We start from the raw sequence: 12815 nt of genomic DNA on the forward strand, positions 1-12815 counted from the left end.
TCAGAAAAAGAAACACTTCTTCCCTCATGACCGGCGTCTGTCTGTGAGGGTGGACGTGATGTGAGTGGTGTCCCTCCCCAGCGCCTGTGACTCCATCAGGATAGAAAAGAGGAGCCAGGAGCTGTGGTGTTAGTTTGTTTTTATACTCCTCTCTCTCTCTGACATTCATCCCTCCTCCCTCACTTCACTCTGTGGGCAGCAGCAGCTTGTAGGTTTGTGGCCTGAAGCTTGAATCCCACGAAAACCGTCCATGTGCCTCTGGGCAAAGCACTTAACCCTGAAATACTCTAATGAAGCTGAGGTCAGTGCACCCGGCTGTACGACAAAGAACAGAGAAACACCTGCTAACGGTAAAAAGCTGAATAAATCTGTTGTTTCTGTTACCTTATGCCCACTATCACTTCTCCTGTCTGTCACTCTCCCCCTCCCTCGCTCCGTCCCTCTCACTCAATATTTCACATCCTGTCTAAATCTCTGCCTCTGTCCCTCATGAAGAGTCCAGACAGCTCGGGGAGAGGGGGAGTACGTCTCTGCTGACCTCAGCAGCTGTCTCTCTCTGCCCCTTCCCCTCCGATAGCTCCACATTTCTTCTTTTCATTTCCAGAGTGTGAGATTTCAGTCTCCATCAGTGTCTGTTTCTGCTGCTCTGGACAGCAGGTGTTTGGTTTGTGTTGCAGTGGAGAAAATCTCATTATTTTACAGGATATATCCAGGTTGTTATCTGTATCTTTTTTTTTTTTATTGATCTTATTTTTCTGGATTTATTAGGGAGGTTTTCTAACTTGACAAACACCTGTGAGGTTGACATATCAAAGAAATAAAAAGAAATAAACCAGATGGGATCTTTCTGAACAAACGTACTGACTCCAGTCATCGTCTTTCTACAGCTCTTGCGTCAGTGCAGCACCTTCACATTTTTGTTTACTGACTAGAAAAAGACAGCTGCACTGTTTTACTTACAGTTGATCTCTCAGCAGTGAAATGCAAAAACACCACAGCACCGAGCACTTAAACTACTGGACAGATTCAGCTGGCGAGGCAATTTTTATAAGGCTCCCTGCATGCTTTGAATTTTATTTTACATGTGCGTACAAATTTTTTTTTTGCCTCTCAGTTTAGTAAGTGATATTTTTTGAGCGAGGCTGCAAAACTGAGGCAGAGGCATTAAAATTAGCTTTTTATTTGAGATTTAAAGGGCTAGTGCAGCATTTATTCAAAATGTGTTTGTTATGTCACTAATAGTTAATATTTTATTCAATAATCTAATCATCATCCTCTAATTTCCACATCTTATTTGTACAGAATGTAACAACAATATGTGATGTTAATTTAAGCCGTGAAAGGAAACATATACAAAAAATATGAATGGAAAAATATACAATGGCCGATTAACAATGTTAGATGAAGCATGGTGTAACTTTAATAATTTGAATAAAATATCATGTTTGGGTGGGGATAAAAAGTGAACAAAACAGCATAGCTGTTGCGCTGCAGTGATAGGCCATAAGCTTGGGCCTCTGTCTGAGATATTCCCACACTGCAGATGATGCTGTGCAGGTCTTACAGCTGCAGCTTGCATGTTTTGACCAGGCTCAACCATCTTTGCAACGCAGCGTTGTCCTAATCGATGACATCGGTTACGTGGATGTGTCGCCCCCAGCCTGAACCGACTGGCGGTCAATGTTTCTGTTTTTATGTTTCTCGGAAACCGCTCATCCAAAACACTTCACTGTCAACACTGCACATCTGCAAGTCCTCCGCAGTACACGCGCAAAGCTTGACGTCGTACTGGGATGAGCGGTTGAGATCTACAAGAGATTTACAAGACATTAAAAGAAAAGCACAAATATAGTTTTTAGGAATTTCTCTGCACTTTTTAAAAACACTTTTATGTGATTTATTGACATGATTGTTGACTGATTCGCCTGTAACTAAAATGTGTCTTTATACAGTTAAAAGGAGCACAGATACGTGATCTTTTCCATGATGTTTAATGTGACTGATTCCTGTCTGGTTGACAAGGAGGAAACTGTCATTCTCCATGAATAAATCAAAGATTACTCTACTAAACGCGCAGGACCGTATGTTGTATGAGAGCAAGTGTAAATAGCTGAAAATATTAGTTAAAAATATATTTTTCTGTCGAGTGTTGAAGCAGCGAGGACAAACTGTCCCGTGACCCTGAAGTGATGTGAGTTTCAGACTCTTTAAAAACTAGAATTACTACCAACCAGTCTGGTTGCAGTTCACTGGCAAATGCAGTTACCATGACCTTGATCAGTTCACCCTTGAGTCCAAGTGAATGTTTGTGCCACAGTATGAAATTCCTTCAAGGCGTTACTGAGATATTACGTTCACAAAGCCAAAAAAGTGTTTTGGGAGGTCACAGTGACCTTGACCTTTGACCTTTGACCATCAAAATCGAATCAGTTCATCTTTGATTCCAGGTGAACGTTTGTGCCAAATTTGAAGACCTTCCCTCAAGGCGCTCCTGAGATGTGGAGGCATAAAAATCATGTTGATATGTTCTCCCTCTGCACAGAGTGAACATGTGACTCAGTGATGCTGTGTGTAAATCTGTCTTCCGATTCCTCTCCCTCCTCAGATGTGACCTCCTTGTCTTGGCCCAGGCTGGCGAGCTCTGGCTCTGAAGCTCAGCCGGCCTGGATCAACAGCGGGGGACACATGCGACAAGAATGATTTCTTCCCCCTCATTTACGAAAACAAATAAGTCACCCGTCTTTTTCCCTTTCGCCATCGAAGCTGCTACGCAATCGATAACATCAGTGCGTCTAATTACTGCTTGAAGAGCGCGGCTTGGCGTCTGATTGAGCCGTACAACATTTTCATTTCAGCAGAATTTGTTCTCCTGCTCTAATGCGGGCTGGTAACCTACTTCAGTGCATCATTAGCTCCCACTTCAAGCTTCAAGCCCTGAGCAGAGCTGAGCAGAGAGTGAGAGAGAGAGAGAGAGAGAGAGAGAGAGAGAGAGAGAGAGAGAGGAAGTACAAACCTATGTGTCTCTGAGCCGCACAATAAAGGAAGAAAGTTTCCTCTAAAGCACAAGCTCGGGCCGCCAGCCAGAGCTCCCAGCTCTGCAGGGAGCTGTTGTAGCTATGCAGCAGTTCAGTTCTCCATACAAGCTGCCACAGTATAGAGGGGCGAAGGAACATGAAGTGGTTATGAAGGCTTGAAAGTTTAAAAACCAAGGCGCTGGGACCACAAGTCTTAATCATTACTCTTTGTGGTAATTACCTCAAACAGAAACAGTGAACCAGTCATCAGCTGTGGACTTTAGTCTGAACACTGCAGGAACAGCTGATATAAACTGATAAGTCTCTGACATAATTGAGTCAATAAATAAACTTTTGCAGTCAAATTCTTAAAGGAATAGTTTGACATCTTTTGGGAAATACTATTTTCTTCCTGTTGGAGATTTAGATGAGAAGATTAATACCACTCTCATATCTGTTGGTTAAATATAAGGCCACTGAAAGCAGCTGGTTAGCTTAGCTCAGCTTAGCTTAGAGCAAGGACTGGAAACAGGTGGAAATAGCTAGCCTGGCTCTTTGCGACTGTGCGACTGTGCGTGTCTTACTCCTTGCCGTGAAGGAGGGTGCTTGGTGTCCCGATTACCTGTTTTCCTTTGTTGTCTGATTCTTGGTTGGTTATTGGTGATTTAGTTGTGTTTGAGTTTGATAATAAAAGTCATTAGTTTTTCCCCTCACACATTGTTTTGATTCCTGATCTTTCTTTCCTCCTTGGACACATTTTTACATTTGTTACTTCCCCTCATCCCCTGGCCCCATCGGGGAACGTAACACACATTATATCTTGTTTGTTCATTGGGGGGTTATGAGACAGAATACTTCTTTACATTGTGGTTTTTGTACTGATTAAATAAATGAGATGTAACATGTTAATTATTCAAGTTTAGAGCTGCAAGTAAGTTGATTTTCTTATCTTCAGACAAAGCCATGATTGGTGATTCTCCCTGTTTCAAGTCTTTGTGCTAAGCTAAGCTAACGTCTCCTATCTGTATAGCTTCATATGAGTGAGTGGCATCTATCTTCATCAAGATCTTCTTCAGTCAGTCTGAATCTCTGCCAGAGTCCAAGTCCAACAGTCCAATCAGTAATGATTACTCGAATAACTGATCATTCAATAAATGTTATCGGCAAATTAATAGATTCCTTGTGAAATAATCTCCAGATTAATCTATAATAAAATAATCATTTGTGTTGCAGCCCAAATCTAAAACACTTTATTTAGAGGTAAAGCTGAAGGTGAGCAGACTGGAAATGTTGCTAATAATCGCTAATTGCACAGGAAAAGTGCGTCCACAGGTGCGGCAAGTACAGTACGTCAAAGTGACACTGAAGTTCACCTTTATTTTCTCTTCTAAATAAGTCTGGCCTGCCAGGAGGTTTGTTTACAACCTAAATCAGTGTGTTTACATGCACTAAAGGTTACAGACAACTGTCTCCAGTAAACCTGGTTTAAATAGGGAAACATGGTTTACATAATGGAGCTAGGGGATTAGGGAGACCTGGTACATTTCTCCTGCAGAACACTTTTCTTTTTTTCTGGTGTTACCAGATTTCGAGTAACTAACTACAGTGCTTTTATTACTAATAGAAACAATGACCAACACCTGGGACATTAGATCCATCTCATAATAAACCAGTTGTTGACTGGTTTGTGTGCTGGAGCTGAGCAGCCTGTCAGCCTGTCACATCTTTGCTGACTGATGGTCTGGAGTGGGTAACTGTGGGAGGAAATATCCTCAGGAGTACATTATGATAGTTTATGGCCTCATTATGAATCCTGGAACGAGAACACACTGATGGAGACAAACAAGCCTCAGCACTTGAATGGACGAGTGCTGTGCTGCATGTACACTCTGTGTAACCTCCATCCATCCTGATCCTGGTGGGACACAGCCACGTGTGTGCAACCATAATCAGTTTCAGTGTTCATCTTCTAAGAACATTTAATTTCCTGTCATGTCTGTTAAATTACTGTAAAACTTTGCTGCAATAAACTTTCTATCAAGTCACCTGAACATATGGGCTGAAACTAATGCATGAATGAATGCTCTGCTCTGGGCAACAAAACAAACAAACAAAAGCAAAATGAAGCAAAAAAAAACACAACAAAGACGAAGCAAAAGCAAAAAGAACTTCAGGCTAGACAGACATGTTGCTCAAACCTTCTCAGTGACCAAGTCAAACCTCCCATCCACTACATTTTACCTTTACACTGAAAGTCTACAACATATTTGTAAGAGCTTCACTGTTTTAGTCCAGCGTTGTTTTTGGCTGCAGCAGGTCTCTAAAAACCCCACTGTTCACCCAGCAGCAAACAGCAGATTTAGCAACAGCAGCTATTGCTAACATTAGCTACGTAGCAATAGCAAAACATATAAATAGCTGCTTTAACTCTGACCTCTTCTTCTGCAGCTGATTGGAGAATCGGCACTAACTGATTCTCTCAATGCACCAACTCTTAATATTCACATAGTGAAAACTGTAGTGGATGGAAATTTAAATTCATTTAAGTGTGTGGCGTTTATTATAAAATGTCGCTGTCACACTGATTTCAAGCACCTTTTCTACACCTTTAACTTCTCCACTTTCCTGCCATTATAAAAAGGTAAGGTCTTTGCAGGTATTACTGCGGTGTGTTCGACAGTGTGTGAGAGAGACTCGCACTCTCAGTTCAGGAGATTGCTCCTTTCTCCTCTATTGTGGTGGTAATGGGAAACATATCACAGAGTTTAATCAAGAGGCTGAACTGGTGAGCGGGGAGAGAGAGAGAGGAGAGTTGAGAGGGAATAATTGAGACACGAGGAGAATCTGTGACAATTGAGAGAATTATTGATGAAGATACACGAGGCAAAAAAAAAAAAGAAAAGCTAGAAAACAAGACAAAGAAAAGAAAATATAGAAAGAAAGGAACTGATGATTGAACGATGAAAAGAGGGAGGGTAGTCTACCTGAGGGAGAGACGCTGAGAGAGACTGTGTCATGGGGATGAAAAGCCCCTCTCATTATTTTCCAGTCCACCAGGCAGCTGATTTCTGTTTTAGCTACAGGGCTCAGCAGTTCAGCACCGCTCCACTGTTTCCTGTCCCTCAGAGTAAAGCTTCAAAATATGGCTTAAATAATCACACTATAATGCATAAGTCAAATCTCAGTGACTGCCTGAAATGCATCATTAAATGTCATTAAATAATTTCTTATACAAAAAATGAAAATACCTTGAAAAACATTATAATTAGTTAACGATTCGTATTGATTTTGTAAAAAAAACAAAACTTGTGTAATTCATTTAATTACATGATAAAGTAAGAGGAAGTGAGGAAAATGCCTGAGAGGAACATTTGCTCTACTCAGATGGAAATAAACAACTTTAAACCCAGAGATAAGGAAGGAAAGACAGACAGAAGGAGAGAGGGATGGTAGAAAAATGAAAGAAGAGATGTAATAGAAGCTCACTGGTCACTATGATGCTATGGTTAAATAATGACAAAGGAAACAAGCCCAGAGACTGGGATAGTGTGTGAAATATACAGTACGTGTGATGTTGTTGAAGATGAGACATGGTCACAAAGGGGGAAATGCCAAAACAAGAAAATGAGGGGAGGAAATGAGAGATATAAGGAGGATTGGGGGGTGGGGATAACAGAGAAACAGGGAGTAGAGGAAAAAACAAAGGAAAGGAAAGGAAAGGAAAGGAAAGGAAAGGAAAGGAAAGGAAAGGAAAGGAAAGGAAAGGAAAGGGTTGCAAGATAAATAGTAGCTCTTTTGTAGAGGTTAGTTGTTCAATATTTACACAAAGCTATCTTAATATGTGACCACATACTGACATAACTAACCTGACAAATGTTTGAAACACTGTTTAATAACTATGTTATAGTGTGAAATGGGCCACATCCAGGGAGCGGATGTGATAAAATTGCTGTTTATGTGACGACTTGAAGCTGGGAAGTAGGACAGTGTGTCACCCTGAGGAGCTCACCTGCATCAACCTGCAGTGATCACTGTCGGTCGCTAATTTAGTATAGCATCTCCTATAACATAGAACAGCTGAGGCAGCAGAAATAGAGATATCCTCTTTTTATTCCATGCATTCTTCATCCTCAAAACCTGAGGCCTACATTACCCAGAATGCAACTCAGCCGCCGACAACTGTGCCGCGTTCATGTCACGTGTAAGGTAAGGAGACGATGGTTAAATTCCCATGTTTACAACGATCGTGGGACAACTCAAGACGACAGCTGTCAGTCTTCTTCTGCTAATGCTTCTCTGTCATTAGTGGAGATTCCAGTTTCCTTAATCAATGAACACTAATGAAGCAAAATAGAAACAAACAAAACACAAACATACAAACGCCACATTTCTTCAAAGAACATCACACCAACTACAGCAAGTACCAACTAAAGCCCTGCACTAACAGCTGCTGTACAGGAGTGTCATTTGAATATTGTGTAATAATATTGAGTGATCGTTCACTGTCTGTCTCTTCATCACACCCCCAGATCTTTTTTTCATTTTCAAACTCAAAGTCTTCAGACTCAACCGACGCTGACATTTCCTTTGTAGACACAAAAGCCTTTATTTAACTTCTTCAGACCTTTAAACGGGCTTTGATGTGTATTTCCTCTTTCAGATCTACAGTGTCTTGGCTCAACTTTCAAACTGTGACAAAGAATGTCAACAATAACCCGGGTTAGGTTCCAGCTCCTGGTGCTACAGATGTTTTCATTACTAAGATCTTTACTATCTAGGACATTCTTTTAAGGATAGGTTCACTTTTTTTTTAGACAGAATTTCCTGTTTGTGTTTGAAAGAAGGAGGGAAAGGATACCCAGCTAAACTCTCATATTACTCATAACTCATATTCTTCTGCCGGATTTTATAATGCAATTTTGCACAGGACGAGGACTTTGGATTTTGTATCCACCTCTTATATTGTAGTCGTACTGGGAATGGACAATATGGAAAGGAAGAATGATTAAAGTGACCAATAGTAAGACCTTAGGAAGGACTTTGCTCGAAAGGAGAAGAAGAAGGCAAAGGAGAGGACAAGAACAGAGACAGCAGATCAGGAAGCAAGAAGAAGAGAGAGCAGATCTGGGTGGAGGTGAAAGAGCATAGATAAAGGTGGCAGCGAGACACAGTCTAGAGACAGAGATTAAGCTGCACCGGAGCTAAACACAGACCAGATAAGGAGCAAATGAGAGTGGGCAGGCAGAGCATTTAGAGATTCAGAGAGCAAAGGAATGAGAGAAAGGAGAGAAAGGAGAGAAAGGAGAGTGTGGCTCAAGGGTAAGAAAGAAGTGAGTCTCACTGAGAGAGAATAAAAGAGTGAAAGTGGAGAGCATGATTAAAACGACTGTTCCTGAATCTCTACGAGCATTAATAAAGCAGCTAATGCACGTCTGTGAGACTCTTTCTCTGGGCGTTGCTTTGCTTGCGGTCACACGGCTGCAGTGTGGATACTATCTGCCCTTAATAACAGGCGCAGCTTTTCATTTCAGAATTCATTCCTGTCATTTCAGGAGAAGGACGTGGCCTCCCTCCCGCTCTCCCCCTCTCTCCCTCATGCATTATAAATACCCCATTACAACTTGTTGACTTGCTCTCCGCGGGCCCTGTGGCATGTTGACGGACCACTCTGCAGACAAAACTAATCAACAGCATCATCATTAGGCGCACCAATGGACAGGCAACCTGCACTGATTGGGTTATTTCACCACATCATGGGGCCCGAGGCCTCTGTCTGAACCCGCCGTCTGATGGTTCGCGATCTATTGCGACCAAACTCAACTGGGTTAAGCTAATAGCCCTAATCTAATGCTGTCGAAGTCACACACAGATACCCCGAGGATCTCCGAGTCTCATTCTCCTCGTCTCCAGATCACATAACAATTAGTCTTCCAGCCCGCGCTGCAGCCGGAGTGCAGCAGGAAGTGGCGGGCCCGGGCAGGCCTCTGATCGGAGGCCTCTGGAGAGGAGGCGAACGCCAGCTGGCAGTGAGCGCAGGCCAGACAGCCAGGCTCAGTCGCACAGATCTGAGGGACAATACAATGCTGGCACACACAGTCTGCTTGCTCTCATTTGGGATGTGAGTCTGTGTATGACAGCATGTGCATGTACATGTGCATGTGTGTGTGTGTGTGTGTGTGTGTGTGTGTGTGTGTGTGTGTGTGTGGGTGCGTGTGTGTGCTATTTTAGACTTGACAGTAGCTTACTTTAAGCAGATCCTTGGGAAAATCTTGGCCGTTGTTCAGTCCCTCCAGGTTGCCAATGAACTGTGTGCACGACATCCTCTTGCCAATGTTCTGGAAACACAGAAATAATTAGAAATGCACTTTTATTTCATGCTAACACATTCCTCATACACAACCTGCCCCCTTCATGTGGTCTATTTCAATTAACTTTTTATCCCATTTTCATTTTTAATTCAAAAGCTTTCACTTTTCTCTATGAAAAGGTCTTACAGCCTGCCTATGAAGAGAGAATTATTTATTTATTTATATTTATTAAGAGAGAAAATGAAGTGAATGATGAATTAAAAGAGCAGTCAGTTAAGCCCAGTCATGGTCTCAAATGTGAACACTGACTGGAGAGATTTAAACAGAAGCAGTTCGGAGGTCAAATAAACAAAAACAACAAAGATGATGATGGTTAATATAAAATGATTGCGGTGGGACGGAACAGCTAAATATTTAAATAAACTATCAGAGTGCTTGTTTCATGGTCATATTTATAATCCTGTTTACTTATTCTTTGATCAGACAGTGTAACTCAGACAAATAACAGAAATCTAAATTTTATATCAATTTTATTCAAACAAAATTCTTGTACTGTTAATTGTGTTTAGACATTTAAACACAATATTTTAAAAACAATAAGTTGTCAAAGTGAGGTATGCGATAATGTTTGATATCGATTCTGAATTTCAGGGATTACATTGACACTACAGTTGCCAAATTTCAAATTATACCTAATTAATCAATTAGAATGCTGAAAATTTGATAATTAAGTAATAATTCATTACATTTATGAAAAAAATGCTCAACATTAGCACCTTCCAGCTCCTCAAATATGAGGATTTGCTTCTTTCCTTTGTTGGCTGGATAAATCAAGCAGTTTGAAGGGGCTCAGGGACATTATGATTGGCACTCTTCACAATTTTCTGTCATTTTTTAAATAATTAACAGATTAATAAAAAGATAATCGACCTTAATCCTGTTTAAAATGCCGCAGCTTGTATCACTCAGCATCTTCTCTCATTGAGACGATCGCAGTTACAACAAAAGTCAAACTTAAATCAGTTGAAATTTTCCTGATTTGCTTTACCCCCCCAAAAAAAGCTGATCCTCTGTCCAGTCACCTCTATAGTCACTTGAATTAATCATTCATCCACAGAGCTACACTATCACTGAGATGAGCTCCCAATGGCCCAGATTTGCAAAAGGAGGCTCTGACTATAACAGTAACAGATTAATGATGGTGAAAGAAGCTCAGCAGACGGACCTGCAGACCCAGATCAGCTGGTGATCGGGCTGAGTCTTATACTTTCTAAACTCCAGAGTTTTTTAAGAACTGCATTCTCCTCAAAGGCCCTTTTAATACTTTACTATAAAGTAGATTCTCCTTTACACACAGATGTACACATTCACACACATGAACACACACACCACTCACCTGGCCATGTAGATCAGTGTTCAGCAGCATTAGGGCACAGGTGAGAGTGTGAACTGCATCTAAAGGATGAAAACAGTGTGTTAGCTTCCTCACTTAAATATAAAACTAGTTTTGTTGTTAGCTTCCTCACATTAGCCACTTTATTACTTACACCGAGCTAAAACGAATAAAATAACTCAAAATGATTAACTTTAGCGTTTAAAGGTGCTGCACATTGTGTAACCCTCGAAAACTGTTGACCATGAGGACTAGGAATACCCAGCCTGATAGAATTTGTTTTATAACTTTAGTAACTATGGTAACAGTAAAGATTCAGATTAATAATACAAAATATAATCAACAAATAAATGATGGTGATGTATTATTATAGGTTAATTAAACGTTATTATGTCAGGTTATTTATAGGTTATTAAATAAAGGTGTTGCACCATAATACATTATGCCTAATTATAAATCAATAATATAATTTATATTATTCTTAAATGATCCTTTCTGCAAAATTAGTACTTGTACTTTTGGTACTTTAAGTACGTTCTGAAGCTTAGAATTTTGTACCTATTATTGTTGTATATGATTAATTATTATTAAAATGAATTACTAAATTAAATAAATAAATACATTTTTGAATGCCTGGCTTTTACTTTTAACAGAGTATTTCTCCACTGTGGTATTGATACTTTTAGTTAAGTAAAAGATCTAAATACTTCTTCAATCACTGCCTTGAAACTACAACTCAATGCATATTTCAATTTAATGTGCATTGTTTAATGTTTCATGTGTATAAGTCACTGTCCTTGAGTAATGTCCACTAATGTATAGTACATTATTTATGATGCACGCTGTCTTCAAACACCAATTCCTCTTCCAACATTGGAATCCAGGCTCAGTACTTAAGGATGGCCAGACATATTAAATATTCAGGGCAAGATTTTGTTATTTTTTCACTGCGGGTAGTGAGAGCACTTCCCTGCAGTACTCACCCTCTGATGGCATGACTTTGGGGTTGCAGTCCAGGTAACGCCTAGAAAAGTGTGACAGCACCCTCTCCCTCTCCTGAGTCTCCCCCATCAGGGCAAACTGCCTGAGGAAGGTCCTGCAGCCACAAACACAAGGACAGCCAGATCCAGACCACATGCTTATCTATTACAGATTAAAGATGACCTGGTTAAAATCATAACATTATAGTCAACTGGAAAAATGTAGTATAAAACATAAGCATTCAGAACTATTCAGGAATTTAAATACAATTTTAATATGTAATTACTTTACATAATGGATACTTTTACTTTTCCTTCTATTGAGGAAAAAGCAGATCTTAAAACTCATGGCAGATGTTGTTCCTCAGCGAATGAACCCATTTAAACTCCACTGAGTTTAAATGTATAAATCTGAAGGTGAGTAAAACGTGTATAGGATGTAGGATGCAAGCTCAGTGTGAGTAATGTCTGAGTGTATACGGTTACTTAGATACTGTGCAAACTGTCACTCTGATTGCAGGACCAAAGTTACCCTCCAGGGGGAAGCGTTTCACAGTGGAGAGCTTTCACCACATACTAATAAAGACAGTATTAAGACATCAAAAGTGCAGCTTTTCATCTGATTGAGGCAACCATAGCAACCATAACACAGACACAATAATTCTGTGTGAAAAATCATGTCAGGTGACAAAAATATACTAAAAGTTCAACCAGAGACACAATTTAAAAATGTAAACATTTATTCTTTAATCATAAAAGTATATTGTTTTTTGAAAAATGCAACAACTTTCAAACAAAACCTGGTTGTTTGACTCACACACATTTGACATTTTGCAGTTATTTAACATTATACTGTGTGATAAACAAGCTGGCAGGGAATATTTAACTGTCTTGTCTTCACCTCACATAAGAAATATATTGAATATGTGTGTGTATCGTAATTATAGGTATTTTAAAATGACCAGTTACATAACTATCTATATTTAATGTATTGTACTATGAGTTCTCACCGCAATGCCTGGTCAAGAACGAGGCCTGTAAAGTTGAAGAAACTCAGATACTCCTCTGCGACCATACGGCTGAAGTCATTACTGTAGACACACAGAAAAAAAAAAAAAAA

General features: G+C 40.1%; 1 protein-coding gene across 1 annotated transcript in view; it reads right to left on the reverse strand.

The window, feature by feature from the left end:
• The window catches only part of LOC111655436 (uncharacterized), a 56141-nt gene that overhangs the window by 30172 nt on the left and 13154 nt on the right, over positions 1-12815 (reverse strand). The window contains exons 6-9 of the mRNA XM_023406844.2: positions 12706-12786; positions 11699-11811; positions 10719-10777; positions 9260-9349 (exon numbers count right to left, since the gene is read on the reverse strand). Of these exons, the coding sequence (XP_023262612.1) occupies positions 9260-9349; positions 10719-10777; positions 11699-11811; positions 12706-12786 (343 nt within the window). The remainder of the gene's footprint in view (positions 1-9259; positions 9350-10718; positions 10778-11698; positions 11812-12705; positions 12787-12815) is intronic.

Source organism: Seriola lalandi, unplaced genomic scaffold (assembly GCF_002814215.2).
Source record: "Seriola lalandi dorsalis isolate HSWRI2012SDOR001 ecotype SW California unplaced genomic scaffold, Sedor1 jcf7180002054317, whole genome shotgun sequence".
Classification (NCBI taxonomy): domain Eukaryota; kingdom Metazoa; phylum Chordata; class Actinopteri; order Carangiformes; family Carangidae; genus Seriola; species Seriola lalandi.